The 22778-nt window shown below is 37.0% G+C and overlaps 1 protein-coding gene across 9 annotated transcripts in view; it reads right to left on the reverse strand.

The window, feature by feature from the left end:
* RBBP8 (RB binding protein 8, endonuclease) overlaps positions 1–22778 on the reverse strand; it is a 117146-nt gene that overhangs the window by 38178 nt on the left and 56190 nt on the right. For all 9 annotated transcript variants that reach the window (XM_073006428.1, XM_073006426.1, XM_007974465.3 and 6 more), the window contains 4 exons: positions 18798–18910; positions 12485–12551; positions 5391–5566; positions 2508–2612 (listed from right to left, as the gene is read on the reverse strand). In XM_073006428.1, coding sequence (XP_072862529.1) covers positions 2508–2612; positions 5391–5566; positions 12485–12551; positions 18798–18910 — 461 coding nt within the window. The remainder of the gene's footprint in view (positions 1–2507; positions 2613–5390; positions 5567–12484; positions 12552–18797; positions 18911–22778) is intronic.

The following is a 22778-nucleotide window of genomic DNA, read 5'->3' on the forward strand; positions in this document are numbered from 1 at the left end:
AGCCTGGGTGACAGAGAGAGACCCGGTCTCAAAAAAAAAAAAAAAAAAAAAGAGAGAGAGAGAAAGAGAGAGACAGAAATAGAACAGGCACAGTACCACATATTTTGGAGAACAGCAACCCTGATGACGTTTACAGTCAGAAGCAGTTCAAGTATAAGCAGTAACAAAGGGTTTGTGAATGCATTCTCCTCTCTTCAACCCCTGTAAGTCTCCCTCCCTTCCCCTATACCCTGCTCCTCTAGCACTTTTCTCTCCCCTCCTTTCCTCCTTCCCTCCCCCTTCCCTCTCTCTTCCTCTCTTGCAGGTGGGGGTGGGAGTAGAATCCATATTACAGTGAGTTGGAGTGAATGGGAATTAGGAAAGTAGAGATACTGAATATAGACTTTAATACTTTTTCATCTCTGAAGAGAAGCTGTAGCTAAAGGTGGAGATTATTAAAAGTGGGGTTATTTTTTAAAGATGAAAGATAACATATACGTGTATATACTCAAAAATAAGACAGCAGAGAAGCTGCAGATACTGTATAAGGAAGACAGGACAAATAATGGAGCAAAGACCTGGCAGTAGCAGAAGAGAATTGGTTCTAGAGAGCTGAGAAGCAAGGATCTGCTGCACTCAGTGTTATATCCCTAGCACCTCAGTGTTATATCCTGAGGACCCTGAGCCTCCATGCACATGCACACATACTCATGGACAAACAGACACACATGTTAATATAAAATGATTTGTAGCTTTCAGAATGTAACTTTTACACTATTATAAAATGAATAAGTGATTAACCTTGACCAACCCTTACAACCGGGCTCTGGATCTCATCTCCTCTGACCTTTTTAAGGATGTAGCAATTGTTCCCTCTTTCTCCAGAATTATTAATTTTCTCCTCTTTACTTGATCATCCTATCAACATAAACATGTGCTAATCATGCTATAATATTCCATCTTGAAAAAATCCTCCCTTGACTCATGATCTTCTTTAACCACTGTCCTGTTCTCTCCTCCTCTTTACTGTCAAGTCTTGGAAGACTTGTTTGTATGTGCTCTTTCCACTTTCTCTGTCCTTAGTTTCCTTTGAACATGAGACAGATCTCAGATGGTCACCATTACACCTGAACAGTTTTTGTCATGTCACTAGTTTAACACTCAATGATCTCCATGCAACCAAATCCCATGGTCAATTCTAAGAAGTCTTCATCTTACTTGACTTATTAGCATTGTTAAACACAGTTGACCACCCCTTCGTCCTCTCTCCACTTGGCTTAAAGGACATCATTTTTAGTTTTCCTATCTCATTGGCAGCTCCTTCTCTGTTTTGTTGGTTCCTACTCATTTTCACAACCTCAATAGCTACAATATTTTCTCTAAGGGAGTGAAAAATGGTTTGGGGCAGGGGGGAGCAAAAAAAGCCTTACTATGTATAAAGCACAGACATACATGCATACACGTATCACCTAAACAGATATACAGTATATCTGTAGTAATAAAACTCCAGTAGGGAAGGGATTGGGGGGAGGGGGAAATGTCTAAAAATGCTGGGGTGGGGGTTCTTCAACAAAAGGAAAGTTGAAAATCATGGCTTTACATAATGAAGTTCCGCAAGGCTCAATACTTGGACTTCTCATTCCCTTCTATTATCACTTGCTTGATAATCTCATCTAGTTTCATGGCTTAGATGCCATCTACATGCTGACAACTTCCATATGTGTCTCCATCCTAAACTTCTCTAAATTCTAACTCACATCTACTCATGAATCCAAACTCTACCCGAATGTTGAGTTTGCATTTCAAATAGAATATTCCCAAAACGAAACTTCTAATTTCTACTCACCCCTGCCCCAACCTATACACCTGCGGCTCCCAGTCTCTTCCATCTCAGTAAATGCTAACTCTATTTTTCCTTTTGTCCAAACCAATCTCCCCTTCACTCACTCTGCTCCAGCCACACAGGGTTCCTTAATGTTCCTCAAACAAACCAAATGCCATCTTCACTGCAAGGCCTCTGGGCTTGCAAATCTCTGCCTGGGTGCCCGTCTCCCAGATAGCCACGTGACTCACTTCCCTCCCTCAGTCCCTATGCAAACGACACTTTACAACTGAGGCTTTCTAATATCCCTTCTTACCCTGCTTTACTTTTCTTCAGAGCACTTGCTTCTATCTGACATAAATTTTATTTCTCCCTCAACTAGATCATAAGCTCCATGAGGACAAGGGCTTTGTTTTATTCAGTGCCTGGTATACAACAGATGCTTAAATATTTGTTGAACAAATAAGTAAATCACAGTAAAGCCTTCTTTACTTAAAATTATTAGTAATTTATATTAATATCATTAGGGATATGTATATGAACTAATAGGATAACATTACTTTCCAATATGAAAAAGACAGTAAACTAGTAATATAAACAAAATTATACGTAAAATACCTTTAAAATACTGTCTAAGTTAGACTGTGGGTCACTCTTACCCACCAATAACCACAATTTAAACTTGTAATCTCAGTATCTTGCTTACTGGCCATTGGAGGTTGACTTTGGTCATACGTGTCAGCTACTAGAATTTCATTTTCATTAGGATTATGTTGTGGATGAGTTGAAGACTTGGAAACTTTTCTCAATTCTAAGGGGAGAAAAAAATAAGAGATTATATAATAAACAATGATGAAAAGTATTATCAAATTATTTTTATTTATTCATATTTAAAATTTTAATGTATTATCTGTATTTAAATACAATAAAAGTACCATTTTATTGACATAATTATTGTATTCTAAGAAGTAAGCTCCTTTAATTTCATTAAGAAACAAAGCAGTTTAAGTTAAGACACTGGGAGAGAGGGGACTAGAACAGACAGCTTCTTCTGACCCAAATTGCCCAGAGTAGTAACATTTTAGTGTTACTTTTCTTTTTTTATTTGTTACACATCAGCAGGTTAATTTAAAAAGGTATACTGGGCTGGGCACAGTGGCTCATGACTGTAATCCCAGCGCCTTGGGAGGCTGAGGCAGAAGGATCTCTTGAGCCTAAAAGTTCCAGGCTGCATTAAGCTACAGATCACACCACAGTACTCCATCCTGGATGATAGAGTGAGACCCTATCTCAAATAATCAATCAATAAACAAATGATCAAGCAATCTAATGTATACTATATCATTTATCTCCATGATCTTTTAGAGTTTTTATTTTCAGGAAGGAAACTCTGAAGCATGTGTTATCAGAAATCACTCCAATATTTAAAGATTTAGTTCCAAGAGAACCAAAATAAGGACAAAGTAAAGTGAAACAGTTTTACTATCTATAACTTGAGAATAATATTAAAAAGCATTATAAACCTTACAATAAGTAAGCAAGGGAAGTTAGAGAACAGGACTAATTAGTCATTAAAGCATTTTAAATAATAATAATAATAATTATTATTATTATTATTTTGAGATGGAGTCTCGCTCTGTTGCCCAGGCTGGAGTGCAGTGGCATGATCTCAGCTCACTGCAACCTCCACCTCCTGGGTTCCAGCGATTCTCCTGCTTCAGCCTCCGGAGTAGCCGGGACTACATGCGTGTGCCACCACGGCCAGCTAATTTTTTATATTTTTAGTAGAGACGTGGTTTCACCATGTTAGCCAGGATAGTCTCGATCTCCTGACCTCGTGATCCGCCCAACTTGGCCTCCCAAAGTGCTTGGATTACAGGTGTGAGCTACCGCGCCCGGCCTTAAAAGTTAATTTAAAATCATTTGTATGGCTCAAAGTTATCGTACATCTTAAAACTAAATTTCAGATTCCAAGTAAAAACTGATCAGAACAAGATTAAAGCAAGTGAATTAAATTTCTAAATAGTTATATGCTGCTGTCATACAAAGAAGAAATAAACCAGAAGCATTTATATTGGTTACAAAAGACTTTCCTAATACAGAATTATTTTCTAGATATCCTTATATACGAATCTAAACCTGATCTAAATTATGCAGTGATTATCTTTAATGATTCATGTCCTGTCTGACAGCAAACTAAAAGGTCAACGGATATTCATTTTAGATCTATGATTTTACATCTTAACTTAGCTCCTATTTAAGTGTAGGATTTTTAACAGTTCCTTTGTTCTCCACTAGATGGTGATACAAAGACTTATAAAATGGGGGAAAACTGTCGATGTTCCAACATCTAAGAATAAGATCTGCTTCTCTATTTAAAGACATATTTACTGTCAACAATTTATTTGTATTATACAAATACAGAAATATGTATATATCCCCCGCCCCCCATGCTTTCCTTATTCCAAATAGTTTAGGTTAAAAATTAAAGTCTTTAATGTTTGCTCTAGATTAATACTAAAAGTAATACTTGTATCACGGCACATAACAAATTTTGGGACTATGTGAAAAGGCAGTTTTAAAGCATTTAGCAGAAATGATAAACTAGGCTAGAATTAGAAACATGCCACTGAAAAGCCACAAAGTGGACACATTATAACACCATTTCTTGATTACCACTAACTCCTACAAATTACAACAAATAAAAATAGCCAGTTATAGACAGCTCCAATGGCAGGAGTACCCATGTGGCAAGACCTGGAGAGTACGAAAATTCAGAGCTAAGAAGATCTGTATTTGAATTTTGACTCATCTGCATGATAGCTGACCTTGAGTGAGTTATTCAGCCTTTCTAAACATATCTTTCCTCATCTATAAAACAAAAGAGCTGATAGTTATCTCACAAGCCTGTTACAAGAATTAAAAAAAAGCAATAATATATGCAAATCACTCAGCATAATACCTGGTATGCAGGAGGTAGAAATTAACATTAAGTTCCTTTCCTTTTTCCTTCTATCCACCTTGGATATATACACATAGGAATATTTTTAAAATAAAAAGAAACTATTTAACTATATTTATAAAATGTGGTATATTTACATGTCATATAGACAACATGTATCTATACATAACATGGGCAAAAAATGCCTTCTCGGTCACTTTATGAATAGAAATTAAACTCATAGTTGTACCATGGGATACCGGAATAGTGACTATTTTCTTTCCACTAGATCGAATAACATAAAAACTAGTAGATGAACACTGGTTTACAAAACCAGAGAATGAAAATACAACTCCAACTCTTTTTTTTTTTTTTTTTTTTTTTTGAGACGGAGTCTGGCTCTGTCGCCCAGGCTGGAGTGCAGTGGCCGGATCTCAGCTCACTACAAGCTCTGCCTCCCGGGTTTACGCCATTCTCCTGCCTCAGCCTCCCGAGTAGCTGGGACTACAGGCGCCCATCACCTCGCCCGGCTAGTTTTTTGTATTTTTTAGTAGAGATGGGGTTTCACCGTGTTAGCCAGGATGGTCTCGATCTCCTGACCTCGTGATCCGCCCGTCTCGGCCTCCCAAAGACAACTCCAACTCTTACCATTTGCACACACAGAGTGCTCCAATTTAGTATGTGTTTGTTCTATGTATCGGACATGGGGGTTCTCCTTTCTTCGTAGCCGGTTAACGCCAGAAAATGAGAAGGCTGTTATTGGTGAATCTGGAATAATGTCTTCCTCATATTCAAGCTCAGCTGCTTGATGCTGCTGATCATTCCTAGAGAAGAATAACAGTGGAAAGAAAATCAATTCAATGAGTATTAAAACATTTACTACATGGCATGGAGTGACAGTAGAACACAAACATGAAGCTCTAAAGGATGTAATCCCTTGTATCTAATGTTCCAAACCTAAGTAGATAAATACACAAATGATTACAGTACCCAGTGGGGAATACTATTGTGAGAAGTGTAGTAGAAAGTATAGTCAGTAGCACTTCAGGTGAAATTAAAAGTATTTCCCATTGCAGACAAGATCAGGAGAGAATTCAGTTTGAGGACAGGCACGTAGTACTGTGTACTTATGTTGGAGAAGGGAAAGCTGGAATTACATGAAGGAGAGCCACGAGCTAAGTGTGCACATAACGTAGAAAGCAAGAGGAAAGAAATTAAGGTTTCAGAGCTTGGATATAATGTGACAATCTAACAGTATTGTGCAAGATTGGCACATAAGGACAGGAGGCAAGGAAATCAATTAGACAGTGGCTGTAATAGTCCAGGCAAGACACTCTGTCTGTGGTCTGAACTAGAATATTTTAAGTACATATGGAAAAGAAAGAACGTTAAACGTCGTGGTAGTAGAATTGGCACGCTTGACAAATACAGGATGAGAACACTAACACTGATAACAACCAATATTTGTTATGTGTTTACATTGCCCGGTACTATTTAAATTATCAGTTTAATTATCACAACTCTGTGAGGTATTATTACTTTCATTTTACAAATGAGGAAGTGAAGATATAGAAGTCATCTACTAAAATAGTAACAGAGTCCGGATGTAAATCTCAGCAGTCAGACCCTAAGGGCCCTACTGTTAACCAAATGTGTTATTCATAGTCTACAAGAAGTCTTCAAAATTGAGTTTCTGTTACTTTTATCTAGGCCCCCTTATAGTCTACTCTCAACAGCAGTCACAAGAGTCCTATTATGACATAAATCGGGGCTGGGTGCAGTGGCTCATGCCTGTAATCCCAGCACTTTGGGAGGCTGAGGTGGGCAAATCACGAGGTCAGGAGATTGAGATCATCCTGGCCAACACGGTGAAACTCTGTCTCTACTAAAAATACAAAAAATTAGCCAGGCGTGGTGGCAGGCGCCTGTAGTCCCAGCTACTTGGGAGGCTGAGGCAGGAGAATGGCGCGAACCCAGGAGGCGGAGTTTGCAGTGAGCCAAGATCGTGCCACTGCACTCCAGCCTGGGCAACAGAGCGAGACTCCATCTCAAAAACAAACACAAAAACAAAAAAAAAAGACATAAGTCAGGCCAGGCACAGTGGCTCACACCTGCAATTCCAGTACTTTGGGAGGCCCAGGCAAAACTCTACTGCTACAAAAAAAACATTAAAAAATAAAATTTGCTGGGCGTGGTGGCACACGCCTGTAGTCTCAACTACTTAGGAGAGTGAAGTAAGAGGGCTGCTTGAGCCCAGGAAGTTGAGGCTGCAGTGAGCTAAGATCACGCGACTCCACTCCAGCCTTGGCAACACAGTGAGACTCTGTCTACAAAAAAAAAAAAAAAAAAAAAAAAAAAAAAACAAAAAAAAACCACAACCACCAACCAAAAAGACTTAAGTCATATGGATGAAATTTCATTAAAACCCTGTCACACCTGCTCATTTCACTGAGAACGCAAGCCAAAGTCCTTTGATCCATGAAGATCCTACATGATCTGATGGTGCCCCTCCCATATTTCCTCTCTGACCTTTTTTTCTCTATTATGCTCTACTGCTGACACACTCTCTTCCTTGAGGTTCCTCAAACATACTGAGCATACTCCCACCTTAGGTTCTTTGCTCCAGTTGTTCCACCTGCTTGGAATGCTCATCCTCAGATATCCACATAGCTAATTATCTCTCTAATCTCCTTCAAGTCTGCTGGAATTGTATTGTTTAAAATTGCAACCTCCCTTCACACACCTTAGTACTCCTGTTCCCTGTTATTCTGCTCTATAAACTTTATCACTTTCTAACATAGTATGCAATTTACTTGTTTTTATTTAGATTTTTTTTTGAGTCTGAGTCTTGCTCTATCGCCCAGGCTGGAATGCAGTGGTACAATCTCAGCTCACTACAACCTCTGCCTCCCAAGTAGCTGGGATTACAGGCGCGCAATACCATGCCTGGCTAATTTTTGTATTTTTAGTAGAGACGGGGTTTCACCATGTTGGCCAGGATCGTCTCAAACTCCTGACCTCAAGTGATCCACCTGTTTCGGCCTCCCAAAGTGCTGAGATTACAGGCATGAAACACGGTGGCCAGCCGCAATTTATTGTATCTATTGCTCACCTGTTACTAAGTTCTAAGAGGATAGGATCTTTGGTTCATTGATGAATCACAAGAGCCTACACAGCAGACATATAGTAGGTATGGTACAAACATTTGTTGAGTGAATATGAGACATTCCCAGATTCCACTAGAGAATAAATGTGTGTGGATCTAGGCATACGTTCTTGCCCAACTCAATTCAGGATCAATGGTAACTGAAGGATTGGGTTTGAACTGAATTGTGAATGTTGAGTAAAAATAAAGTTAATTGATTTTCCCACGTCAAACCATTACTGACCTTATTTGCCAATCGTTACCAGTCTGTCAGACACCTAGGCTTTACATGACCAAATCAGTCTGTCCTATTAGACTCATATCAACTTGCAATGCTATTTCCAAATAAAAACTTACATAGTGAGAACTGTATGAACTATGACCAACAGAGATTTTTTAAGAAACATTGACTGGAAGACAAAGACTAATTTTTCCCAACAAAGATTTATACTTTAATTTCCTGAATGATACCAATATTATTTGTAGGCTTTAATCCTATATTTTATACCAAGGAACAATCTTTAGAGCTAATTATCTAATTATTTAAAATTTTATTTTTATGTTTTTGAGACAGAGTCTCTTTCTGTTGCACAGGCTGGAGTACAGTGGTGTGATCTTGGCTCACTGCAACCTCTGCTTCCCGGGTTCAAATGATTCTTGTGCCTCAGCCTCCCGAGTAGCTGGTACTACAGGTGCACGTGCAACCACACCTGGCTAGTTTTTGTATTTTTAATGGAGACGGGGTTTTACCATGTTGCCCAGGCTGGTCTCAAACTCCTGACCTCAAGTATCTGCCTACCTTAGCCTCCCAAAGTGCTGAGATTACAGGCGTGAGCCACTGTGCCCAGCCAAATTTTATTTTTAATTGACAAAATAATTGTATCTACTTACTGGGTTCAACAAAATGTTTTGATACATGTTTACACTGTAGAATGATTAAATCAAGCTAATTAACATATATCACTTCACATACTTATCTTTTTCTTTAGTAAAAACATTTAAAATCTAGTTGGCAATTTTGAAATATACAATCATTATTTATTAAGTCACCATTCTGTGCAACAGATCTAATATCTAATTTTTAATCTCTTCTTGTAATTCTCTTATTCTGGAAAAACAGTAAGTTAAAGTCATATGAGAAAGGCTTATAAATTAATGGAGTGTGAAATCTATCAGACCTAGCTTTAACTAATCACGTCACAGCCTGCTTGCCTATTAGTCATAAAAATTCAACCTGAAACATGAATGAGTCATGAGAAGAAATTGATTTCCTGGCAGAGTCAATGTGGAAGTAGCTGGGATCACAAAAGGAAAAAACAAAAAAACAAAACTAGCTCTAACTAGAGGTGCCCAAACTAAGTAAATGAGTGCTGGCTTTGTCTTCCTTTGTCATAAAAGGAAAAAACAAAACTCCATACGTTAATCAAGTTCATTCTTTAAAACATTAGTCTCACTGATTTTCTGAGAAAAGGAAAGAGTTCACGCCACAGTTTTTGGTTAAATTAATTATGCACACTTGTCCTCCTTTCACTTTTCCTTCTGATGGCTTGAGTTGTTTGATTTGTGGACCCCTGCTCCCTATTAAATTCCTGTCAAAACTGTTTTAGTTGGTTTCTTCCCCAAAGACCTATAATTATGGATCTGGGGTTTCCCTTCATGAGTCTGTAAAAAAGTTTTAAATATTCAGCTTTTTTCCTTTTCTACTCTGAAGCACTTACATTCCCAGTTAAAACATAATTTAACCTTAACGAAGTAATGTTATAGTCATCGTAGAGGAAGTGGCAGTACTGCTTCACCGATCAAGCTATACCTAGAATATTGATTTCTTAATTCAGATATTGACAAACTAAAACATTTTTAAAAATTCACAGTCTGAAGAGTCAAAGTAATGCCACATGAATGAGCAGAGGATATTTAATGCCACAGTTAATGAACAGAGGATATTTACTCTAGAGAAAACAAGACTCAGGAGGGCCATGATAGCTGTCTTCATGTATCAAAAGAGTCGTGAAGCAGCAAAGGAGAACAGACTTGTTTAAGATGGTCCCGGAAAGCAAAGTCATAATCAAGAAATATAACTTATAAGCAGTGTAATTTCTATAAACTTAGAAAGAATTTTCTAATAATTCTGTCTCACTAAATTCAAATAGGCTTGAGAAACAGTAAACTTCTACTAGATGTGTTTGAACAATAGCTATTTGTTAAAGAAGCTGTATAAGGAATTCAATTTAGAAGAGGGTTGAATGAAATGAATTCTACAGTCCTTTAAACTTACATATATAGACTCCCTTGACTTTCACTGACCCATCACATCTATTTTCCAAAATGAAGAGAATGATGACCTCAATACCTAGCTTTATATACATTTTTAACTTTACAGTGGCAAAATTTTACCAAATAATTTTGGTGTCACTAATAACCACCCTACCATATAAGCCACCTGTAATATCAAAACTAGCTCAGAAGAGTCAGAGTTACTGCATTTAACAAGCAGAAATATAAGTCAAATAATATTTTCTTCTAAAGTTCAGGGGAATTTCAGGCACAAATAGCATAACATGACAGTGGTTTAGGTGATCAGAGAAAATTAGGTTGCCTTTACAAGATGATAATTGCTTAAAAAAAAAAAAAAAAAAAAAGGACTGCTGAGCAAAAGGCAATTTATTTGCCACCAAGCCACAAAAGATGTTGGTTCATGAGAATCACGACTATCTTAAATTTCAGACGAGAATAAAAGACACAATCAGATCTCCTATACTCTTTTGACTAAGCATGTCCTAAATAAACATACATGCCTTAAGCTCATCCATATGATTATTCTTTCCTATAGTTTCAAACTTTCACACCTTCACTTCTTTTCTAAAATATGGGTGACTTTCAACGGAAAAATGTATGTGCTTGATATCACTAAAAATAAATTATAAACTAATTAGAATTCATATGTCTACCAAGCAAATGACATGATATAGTTTCAACCTAACTTATACACATTGGTTTTTGAGGCAATTGTCTATCTAATTCTGTGTTAACTTCTACACACTTGGTATCTCATCCTTTTGGTACTCATAAAGATCAAGGCTGATGTGTTCAAAATACCATAAGCTACGTACATACATAATCACTTCACACAAATTAATGTAGGTCAACAAACCCTTATCTGAAATCCTTGGAAGAAGATGGGATTCTAAATTCAGATTTTTTTAAAAAATGAAAGTAATACAGTAATGCAGAATATATATACATAATTACATAACAGCTCTAGTGGAGTCTGAAACATCATCCTGTAATCAAACACATTGATATTTTCACAGCAAAACATATGAATCCTCACATGAAGTGGGATAAAGACTATAAACAGCATTCTGTCATTGCAGTGGTTAGGTTGTGAATAGTATCTCAAAAATAACCTTTTGGGTTTTGGAATTGTATGTAACAGATTGTGGATCTGTGTCCTGTGTTCTCTCTTCATTATACAGCATTATTAAAATTAGAAAGTGCTGACATTTTCTTATAAACATTTATAACATCAGTCTGATCTCATAAGTTCGTTTCCTCATCTGACTATTATTTCTCCTCAAAATTCCCTTTTGCTACCAGTATTCAGTAGACCGATCACATGGGAAGAATATCAGAATTCTACTGGATATCCATTATCCTAAAATAATTCTGGCAAGAATAATTCTACTTGTGAGATGTGTTAATACAAAAATAACTATTCTAAGCCAAAATAATATGTTACATCTACATAGTTTTACCGAAGTTTTTGTAGATGTCTACTTAAACGCAACAGGATCTTTAGGAACTCTACGATGCCATTAGGATTATCTTGAATCTTAAGTTTTCAAAAATAGTACATAAGCTTTATATAAATGGGAACTAAAGTTTGTCACATCTCCGCTCTGCATTAGTCAGATCATATCTAGAAAAATGTTCTTTTTTTTGAGACAGTGTTGGATAATGGAAAGAAAAGAGGTTTTTCAGAAAAAATATGGGTCTGAGTGACAGTCCTATTACCTACTAGCTGTAAAATGATAGGCAAGTTATGTGACTTTGTGACCTTTGGTTTCCACATTTGTAAAGTGGGGATAATAAAACTACTTTGCAAAGTCACAGTGAGAATTAGAAATAATAAACATAAAACACAAGAGGAAGTGGCACACAAGATAAAAGTTACTGTTTTTATTCTTTAAGAGAAATGGGGAGAAGAGGGGGAAAAACAGAGGAAGGAAGAAGTTCCACAGGCCTGAGTACTATATAAGAGGAAACACTTATGAAGCTCTGGGACAGGGTTGGAAGGGAGCTAACAAAACTCAAACATCTGTTTGAAATACAAGTATTTTAACAATGTATTATTTATAATACATCATTATAAAAATTAAAATGTTTTAATTACAATGTTGACACTTTATTCAAGCACTAATCTAAGAGATGCAGTCACACTATAGTCTCAAAACACAAAAATGTAGTGATTTTCTTTGTATTTTTTAACTGCAGAACACTTCATAATTTTTAAAATGAAATCTGCAACTCTTACAGTATCTTCATGGTTTGTATAGCGAAGTAAAATAAAACAACAAGGATGGGGGAAAATACTTACTCAATTTTCTGCTGGAGTTGTTCAGAAAGCTTTTTATTTTCTTCCTGTAGAGTATTCCTTTCATTCACTTAAAAACAATTCAAAAAAGAAGGCACATAATATATTTATATTAACATCTATGTCAGGCTTTCAAATATGTCAGCATGTATGAAGAAATTAGTACTTCTAATCCTATATCATAATGTTTATTCAGGGTTAACACTAGTGTGCAAAACTAATTTGTTACTAGGTAGGGGGTACTATATCTCACACCGTGCTAGTTCCATGTAACTGATTAACTGATAATTTTATGTACTGCCTGCAGGCAAAAGAGAGTACTTCATGTACTAGGGAGTATAATTATTCATACTGAGGACAAGAAAGCATTCCATCTGGTTACTCAGTCCCACTAATTTCAAATACCATTTTAGTAAGAGTCACTTATCTTGAAATTAATTTGATCATAAAAATAAAATAGGCTGGGTGCAGTGGCTCACAGCTGTAATCCCAGCACTCGGAGGCCAAGGTGGGTGTATCACTTGAGGTGAGGAGTTCGAGACCAGCCTGGCCACCATGGTGAAACTCCATCTCTACTAAAAACACAAAAATCAGCTGGATGTGGTGGTGCATGCCTGTGATCCCAGCTATTCCAGGTGGAGGCAGGAGAATCTCTTCAACCTGGGAGGCTGAGGTTGTAGTGGTCCAAGATAGTACCACTGCACTCTAGCCTGGGTGGTAGGAAGAGTCGCAAAAACAAAAAAAACACCAAAACCGCTGAATATCAGCGTAATTTTTATAACAAGCACATTTATCAAATAAAATTTTCTTCTTAGTCACACTCTACATTTCATGAATAATTATGGTATCAGTAACTTAAATATATCCATTGAAGCACTATCTGCTTGTTTGAATCTCCACCAAATTTTCCTATCTATATTTATTTAATTTATAAAGCAGAAATCCAGTTTTGGGCTGTAACTTCTACTGGAACCAGCATAAAACTCTCATCAATGTTTAGTATGATGTCACTGCTTAAGCATGTGCTTTAGTAAAAGAAGTAGATCCCAGAAATCAAGTCACAGTAAATACAATGAACTTTTACCAAAGAAGGTTAGTCATATTCTAAAATTTGTTAATAATTTAGTGGTTTATAAATCTAAACATATTTTCTTACACTGAGTAAATTTGCTGGACTATCTACAACATGCGAGGTTATTAAACTACTTTTGTGGAGGATCCAAAAAAATTAAGATATAGACAGTGACCTAAAGCAATGTGCAGTCTATCAAAGGAGACAAGATATTACATAAACATGTTTTATAGGTTTAAAAGTGACAAGGGCATTCGAGAAGTACAAATAAAGTACCAAGGGAATTTCCAAGGAGAAAGAGGTTACTTTGAGCCCTTGAGAAGATCAGAAACGCATTCATCAAAAAAAGGGCAACTGAGCTGGACAGGAGACTATTCTACAGAGAAAATCAGTGGAACAAAGAAAGACTGGGTATAATAAATGGTAGAAAGCCTTCAATAGCAGGTTAAGAAATTAAAACTTTATCTTACAGATTACCAGGAATCATTTTTCATAGATGAATGATGGGAAGACTGATTTGTTAGTACATATAGTATATACCAATGTGAAAAGAAAATATGGACAAGACAAAAAGTCAGGTGGTCTTTTTAAAAGAAATGAGTATCTGGACCTATGTAGAGGTGGATAAATAGGAAGTAAAGACCAGTACAAGAACGTAACAGAGGCAGAATCAGTAGTATTTGGCAACTCATCCTTTGTAGGGTTGACAGAAGTCAAAGATGACCTTAGATTTCTGATTAAGATGGTTTACTTGATTTTCCCTCTCCAAATCCAAATAAAATGACAACACTCTAAAACAAGTCTACTGGAATATTAAAAAGCCAAAAAGGGTGTCACTAACAGATCAGAACTATAAAAAATTTCTGAATTATTTAAAAATAGGCTCAGGTTGACGGTAAAATCGGACGAAAAAAGGCCTTTAAAACAGGGAGTTTTCCCAGCAGAATCTCATATCAATTCTACTACTAGGGGCAGCATGGCCAACAAACTGCTAAATTGGTAAACAAAGGGTGCCTAATAGTTGCCCTTAGGCTAAAGTCATGAGGATAGATCTCTAAAAGTTTTGACATAGGAGTCATTAATAAATACCGAGACAAGAAAATCAGAGCAGTGCTTCCAAGTAACTTATAGTAGACACGAGAGAACGTACTTTCACACTCAGAAGACAAACTATCCATACAGAAAAGGTCTCTAGCAAGGCATCTTTCCCTCCCATTTTCAGTCATTAGAGTAGGGTCCCTGTAAGATTTACTATCAGCAAAGCAAGGATTCTCCCTTGGGCTAATTAAAAGACAATTTTACTTAAAGGTAATTTTTTTAAACAAGTGTCTAGCTAAAAAAAAAAGAAAACTACACAGAAACGAAATACGGGGCAAAAGCAGCATGTAAGTGGGAAGAAGATCAAAGTTAAGTGCTCTAAAATTCTTGTATTATTCAGAAGAGAATTAAGATATTAACTTTAAAAATGCATGTAAGGCGGATCAACTGAAGTCAGGAGTTCGAGGCCAGCCTGGCCAACATGGCAAAACCCCATCTCTACTAAAAATACAAAAATTAGTTGGGCGTGGTCACACATGCCTATAATCCCAGCTACTGGGGAGGCTGAGGCAGAAGAATTGCTTGAACCCAGGAGACAGAGGTTGCAGTGAGCTGAGATAGCATCACTGTACTCCAGCCTAGCAGAGTGAGAATCCATCTCTCAAAAATAAAAAAAAAAAAAAAAACAGAATGTGAAAATGATTCAAAGCATCCTAGTTAATTGTTTGATCTTTTCTTTTTTGAGAGGGAGTCTCACTCTGTCACCAAGTCTGAAGTGCAGAGGCGCGATCTCGGCTTACTGCAATCTCTGCCTCCCGGGTTCAAGCAATTCTCTGTTTCAGCCTCCCGAGTAGCTGGGATTACAGGCAACTGCCACCATGCCCGGCTAATTTTTTTTTGTGTGTGTGTGTGTGTTTTTTTTTTTTTTAGTAGAGACGGGGTTTCACCATCTGGGCCAGGCTGGTCTTGAACTCCTGACCTCGTGATCCACCCGCCTCGGCTTCCCAAAGTGTTGGGATTACAGGCGTGAGCCACAGCGCCTGGCCTAATTCTTTGATCGTAATAGAACCTCGATAGCAGAAAAACTGAATGGACAAAATGATATTTAAATGTATGCTCCCCAATTAAAACATTAACATATCAAGTCTGTCTGTTTTAGAAATTAAACACTGGGGCTGGGCGTGGTGGCTCACAACTGTAATCCCAGCACTTTGGGAGGCCGAGGTAAGTGGATCACGAGGTCAGGAGCTCAAGACCAGCCTGGCCAACATAGTGAAACCCCATCTCTACCAAAAATACAAAAAATGATCTGGGCGTGGTGGTGGGCGCCTGTAATCCCAGCTACTTGGGAGGTTGAGACAAGAGAGCTGCTTGATTGAACCCAGGAGGCGGAGGTTGCAGTGAGCGGAGATGATGCCACTGCACTCCAGCCTGGGTGACAGTGTGAGACTCTGTCTCAAAAAAAAAAAAAAAAAAGAGAAATTAAACATTGGTTCACCCTAGAAAAGCTATCAGTAAAACTCACTACACAAACAGATGCTAAGAATTTTATAAATTCACAATTAAGCAAAACTTAGCAAAAGAGGCACAGAAGGAAATATCCATAACTTAACTTCACGTATCTACTAGAAGGCTACAGCACACTTAAATGAAATATAGTCTAGTCTTCCATTATGTATCAACTGCTATTCTGGGCAGTATCCTAAAATCCCTTAGGCCAATAAAGTATGTAAAGAAAAACAATCACCAAAAGAAACTAAAAATAATTGAAAGAAAAGATGAAATTGTCACTATTTGCAAATGATATTTTTACCTAGACAATCTGCAGCAAAATAAAGCTAATGAAAGAAATCCTTAGTCATCTTCCAACGACAGGGGTGAGTTGGAGGGTCGGGGTGGTTCCTGACTAGCGAGACTGAAGCAAAAGTTATTGGGTGGGTGTTTGAAGAAGCTTTTTTTTTTTTTTAAAAAGACTCTCCTGGCATGCTCATTTCAGCCTTTTGCTGCTGCTTCTTCCTTCTTGTATGAACGCAGTCACGAAGCCTGAAAAAGTACCTGCCATCTTTTGACCATGAGACAATAAGCTTGAGGATGAATGCCTGCAAACTCTAGATGGTAAATTTCTACTTCACATTCCATGTTAAAAGTTCCAGATGGATTAAATATGCAAATTTATGTGTGTGTGTATACATATATCGTATGTACAAAAATTGGAGGACATTTTTATATTCTTGGGGGTAGAGAAAGCCTTCCTAAACAAGGTAAGAAAATATACAAAACTTCCACATGTCAAGTAGTTAAAAACGAAGTCAACAGGAAGCAAGGTAGAAAATATATGCACAATATATCTACTAAAGTGTAATAATCCTTCCATAATATATAAATAACTCTTAATTAAAAAATACAAACAGCAAATAGGGCAATTTTAGACTGGGCAAAGAATAAATAAGCCATTCACTCAAGAAGACGATCATATAAAATAATACTTGATTGGAACAGTCACAGGGAATGCCAATTTTAAAAAAGTATAATTCTTCACCCACCAGATTATTATTAACACATTTTTGCCCAAATCTGAAGAGGATGTAAAAAAACAAAAATTCTCAAATATTCAAACAAAAAGTTGAGCAGTCCATTAATGTGACAATAGCTAAAAAACTGACACCTATACTACGGCATACAATGTAGCCATTTAAAAAAATGTTGTCTTATACTTTAACACCTAGACAAGCTTTTTTGCTTGCTTGGAGTTTTTGGCTCTATTTTAGATAATGTTGCTGGAAATCTATCAGATATGTAGACATTATTGGAGATTATTTCCAGTAGTACTAACAATAATATGACTGGATCTCAACTACAGTTGGCCTTCTGTATCTGTGAGTTCTGAATCTGTGGATGGAAAACATTTGGGAAAAAACAAATCTACAAAGTTCCAAAAAGCAAAACTTGAATTTGCCACACACTGAATACATTTAATTCGCGCAAATGAAGTGATGTGTAGAGACTGCATTTGGTATTATAAGAAATCTAGAGATGATTTAAAGTATGCAGGAGAACGTGGGTAGTTTATATGCAAATACTATGTGACTTTATATAAGGTACTTGAGCATCCAAGAATTTTAGTATGTGTCAGGGTCCTGGAACCAATACCCTACAGATGACAAGGAACAACTATATATTTATTGAGATGTAACAGTTTTCTACTCATTGATAATATTCTTACATTCCTAAATAAATATATGCACATGTTCACCCATATACACCATAGAATCTACAGACATATTAACATGTAAAGACTTCCAAGACATAGTCTAAAGTGAAATAACACATTAGAACACAAAGTATGGTATGATCCCATTAAAATTAAAAAGAGAAAGGAGGGAAGCAGGGTCTAACAAGGGACAGAGACAGAAAAACCTGGACCTGGATAGATATGTATCAGACTATTAACAGTAGTTACCTCTGGGAGCAGAATAAAGTTATGTTCTTTCTTACTTCTTTTTAAAACAATGAACATATATTCAATATTCTTACTTGAATAACCAGAGGACAGCAATATAATTAACAGAAAAAAATAGAAGACAGAATTAGTTTGGAAAAGAAGATAATTAATTAGATTTTGAATATATTGATTGTGAGCTGCTTATGGGAAATCCAGGTAATGGTCACCCAAAGAAATAAATAGTTATAAGAGAGTAAGATTAACAGAAGTATTAAAAGAATAAAAGAAGGCAGCTAAGAATGTAGAAAAACTCTACACTCAATAGGTAAGGAGAATAAACTGAAAATAGTATACTTATGAAAACAGTATGTCATAAATACCAAGAGAGAAAACAAGTGTAGAATACTAAATTGTCTGCTTTGTATTTAACTTTACTAAGTATTACGGTTATATGAAATAAAGATAAAACCAAAGAAGCAAATATGGACATGTCCAAAAAAAAAAAAAACCTGCTTCTTGTCTTAGAACTGATGACTTTAAGACCAATGTGGACAGTATTTGCACAACCTTCTGTATCCTATTTCTTACTAAATTAAGCATGAGATTAAATCTACAAAAAGTACAAAAAAGGACATTTGAACTTTTACTAAATAAGGAAAAATACACGTAAACAATCAATTTAATTACAATCAATTTACTAATAGGTCTTAACAACAATACATTATAAACTTTAAATAATTAATACACGAAGAAAGGAAACTCACTAAGTTCTGTAATAAGTTTAAGATTCTGCTGCCGGATATTTTCAAACTCTTGCTGTTTTTTCCGCATATGTTCTTCAGTTACTGCACAGCGATCACATAATCCTGCTCTTAACCTATGAAACAAAACAAAGTATTTTTCATCCACTAAAAGAGATTTCCTTCTATTTGAATTCCAAGACTTTTATGAAGATTTAAGGAACTGACTTGGCAAATACTGGGAAAATCAACTAGATTAATGATGATGTTATACCTTCAACGTATTCTTACATAGGAAATCATGTTATACCACCATTTTCTTCAGATTGCAATTCTGTAAAAATCTGTCAGTTTTAAACTCAATCTAAGGGAACTTATTTATTGAAGAAGTTGACCTTGTTTTAATTTATTATGGTCAAAATATGAATCCTAGTCCAATACCAGGGGACAGAATTATACCTGAAGCAACTTTGCAGCTTCTTTGCTCAGCACAGCATATCACCCATAGTGAGTGTTCAATAATATTTTTGATGAAAAATTTAATTCATCAAAATTTATTTGTTAATATTGGCAGGGCGCAGTGGCTCATGCCTGTAATCCCAGCACTCTGGGAGGCTAAGGCAACAGGATCACAAGATAAGGAGTTCGAGACCAGTCTGGCCAATATGGTGAAACCCCATCTCTAATAAAAAATACAAAAATTAGCCGGGCATGGTGGTGCTTGCTTGTAGTCCCAGCTACTTAAGAGGCTGAAGCAGAAGTATCACTTGAACCCGGGAGGTGGAAGTTGCAGTGAGCTGAGATTACGCCACTGCACTCCAGCCTGGGGCACAGAGCAAGACTCCAACTCAAAAAAAAGAAAAAAAATTTTTTTTGGTCAATATTGTTGAATAAAGGTCAAGAAATACAAGGGAGGAAAAGTCACCTCATATTTTCCTTTTGGCATAAAAAATTATTAGTAAAAATTCACAATGTATTATATAAAAAAAATTACGGGTCGGGCACAGTGGCTCACGCCTGTAATCCCAGCACTTTGGGAGGCCAAGGCGGGTGGATCACAAGGTCAGGAGATTGAGACCATCCTGGCTATCATGGTGAAATCCCGTCTCTACTAAAAATACAAAAAATTAGCCGGGCGTGCTGGCGGGCGCCTGTAGTCCCAGCTACTCGGGAGGCTGAGGCAGGACGATGGCGTGAACCCGGGAAGCGGAGCTTGCAGTGAGCTGAGATCGCGCCACTGCACTCGGGCCTGGGCAAAGAGCAAGACTTCATCTCAAAAAAAAAAAAAACTACGAAATAGCTTTTACTAATTATTTGTGACTGCTGATGAGAGAAACACATAATATATCACACAAGCAGGTGAGGGAGAGGTATATTCCAAAATGTTAATAGTAGTTATCTTGTAGGTAACAGTATTATGGGAGATTTTTCTCTTTTTCATTTTCCATATTTTTCAAACATTTTCCAATTTCATTATCTACATAATCAGAAAAAAATACAGTTAAAAAGGAGACACATACTCCACGTTAAGAATTCAGGAAATATATTCGAATTTTTTTTTTTTTTTGAGATGGAGTCTCACTCTGTCACCCAGGCTGGAGTGCAGTGGTGTGATCTCAGCTCACTGCAAGCTCCGCCTCCCGGGTTCACGCCATTCTCCTGCCTCAGCCTCCCGAGTAGCTGGGACTACAGGTGCCCACCACTATGCCTGGCTAATTTTTTGCGTTTTTCATTGAGATGGGGTTTCACTGTGTTAGCCAGGATGGTCTCAATCTCCTGACCTCGTGATTTCGCTTGCCTCGGCCTCCCAAAGTGCTGGGATTACAGGTGTGAGCCACTGCACCCGGCCCGAAGATAATAATTTCAAGTCAATAACTAAGCCAATAAGATAGTAAGTATTTAAGTGTTGGCAGAGCACGGTGGCTCACGCCTGTAATCCCAGCACTTTGGGAGGCCAAGGTGGGCAGATCACCTGAGGTCAGGTGTTAAGAGACCAGCCTGGCCAATGTGGCAAAATCTCATCTCTACTAAAAACAAAAATTAGCTGGGTGCGGTGGTTCATGCTTGTAATCCCAGCCACTTGGGAGACTGAGGCAGGAGAAATGCTTGGAACCCAGGAGACAGGGATTGCAGTAAGCTGAGATAGCGCCATCGCACTCTAGCCTGGGTGACAGAGTAAGGCTCTGCCTCAAAAAAAAAAAAAAAAAAAAAAGAAGAGAAAAAAAAGATAGTAAGTATTTAAGTGTCTGTGGAAGTCACAGCATGGTAGTATATGTCAACAATTTTAAAATAAATTAGAGATAAAACATGAAAAGTATACAACTAAAGCAAAGCAAAATAAAAGAACACAGACTTTTTTTTTCCCTTTCTTTTTTTTTTTTTTAAATGAGATGGGGTCTCACTATGTTGCCCAGGCTGGTCTCAAACTCCTGAGCTCAAGTGATCCTCCCACCCTGGCCTTCCAAAGTACTGGGATTACAGGCATGAGTTACCATGCCTGGCCAGAACCCAGACGTGTTTATACAAAAGTAAAACTCATATGAAACAATGTTGATATAGATGTAAAAATAAAAGATAGGAAGTCATATATAGCATTAATAGAATCAGAATTTCTAGAATGAATGAACAAACAAACAGCTAGGCATTATGATTTACACGGAATACAGTTTGAAGACAGGAATTAGATCAGAAGCCTTAAAATCACACTGTATAAAGAACACCACTTAAGTAAAGATGGTAAAGTCAACACTTGCATCTATTTCTGCTCCTTTCTAGAATCTCATAAAATTACAGTAAAGATGTATCTATATTTTAAAGATACAAACACATGAGGACAAGAAGAATGGAAGAGAAAACAAAACAAAGAAATGAAAGCAAGGCAGCTGGTGGGCAAATAGAAAGTGACCTGAGAATGCTAAATCCTAAGCCAATGATGCGAAAAGTTGAGAACTGCATTGTCCAGTATGGTAGACACAGTAGCATGTGGCTATTTCAATCTAAATAAATAAAATAAAAATAAAAATTGAGCTTCTCAGTTGCAGACAAGTGCTCAGCAGCCACATGTCTACTTGCTACCATATTGAACAGTGCAGATTTAGAACATTTCCACAATCGCAGAAAATTCTATTAGACAGTACTGACCTAGAACCAACCTGATTCACACTGTAAAATTCCCAAAAGGCTCAACAATTTGTTCTGGGAGTGACTGATTAAAAGCATGTTTTAAGAAATTATTATACGAACATTCTCTCCTATATTCTGAGCAGTCAAGTGATTACCCCTTTGACTCCCAGCAGCAGACTGGAGGTTTAATCTTTAGTCAGTCTAAAACAGTGTCTGGTTTGGGAACCATGAGGCTCAAGAGAAGGAGCACAATAATGAAATGAATATATATACACACCAAATTCTCAGATTCCAGCGTAGGCCCTCATCATCTACTTGGCTCCAAGAACACTGAGAGTCAGCCCTATTACACACTCTAGAAAATACAATTAAGGAGTCTTCTCTAGGAAATCTGAACAACCTGACAGGAAAGACCTAAAAATACTGACATTAGGGCATCTTCAATGAAACAGACCAGCCAGATCATTCTAACATAGAAGCTCACAGTCTACACAGCTCTACCCATGAACTCAGAGCTTCCAATTACTTTGTTCTCATCTCTTAAATATAACAAATAACCAAGTATCAAAAGGCATCGGAGAAACGCTTGTAAATTATAAGAAACCAGAGCAAACAAAACATTAAAAAAAAGAAAAAAATCTGGAAGAAATAATAAGCTATACAGAAAGAAAAAGAAAAAATACCAACGCTATCACAATCACAATCATCAAATTATAAAGAATACGGTAAGCCCTCACTTAATATCATTGATAGGTTCTCGGAAACCGTGACTTTAAGTTAAATGATGTATAAGCAAGCTAATTTTTCCCCCTCACTGTTAAAATGAAACAATGTCAAAGGAAAGGATGTTATTCGAAGGTTGCTGTAGGTCATTTCTTTTAA

This window comes from Chlorocebus sabaeus, chromosome 18, assembly GCF_047675955.1.
Source record: "Chlorocebus sabaeus isolate Y175 chromosome 18, mChlSab1.0.hap1, whole genome shotgun sequence".
Classification (NCBI taxonomy): Eukaryota; Metazoa; Chordata; class Mammalia; order Primates; family Cercopithecidae; genus Chlorocebus; species Chlorocebus sabaeus.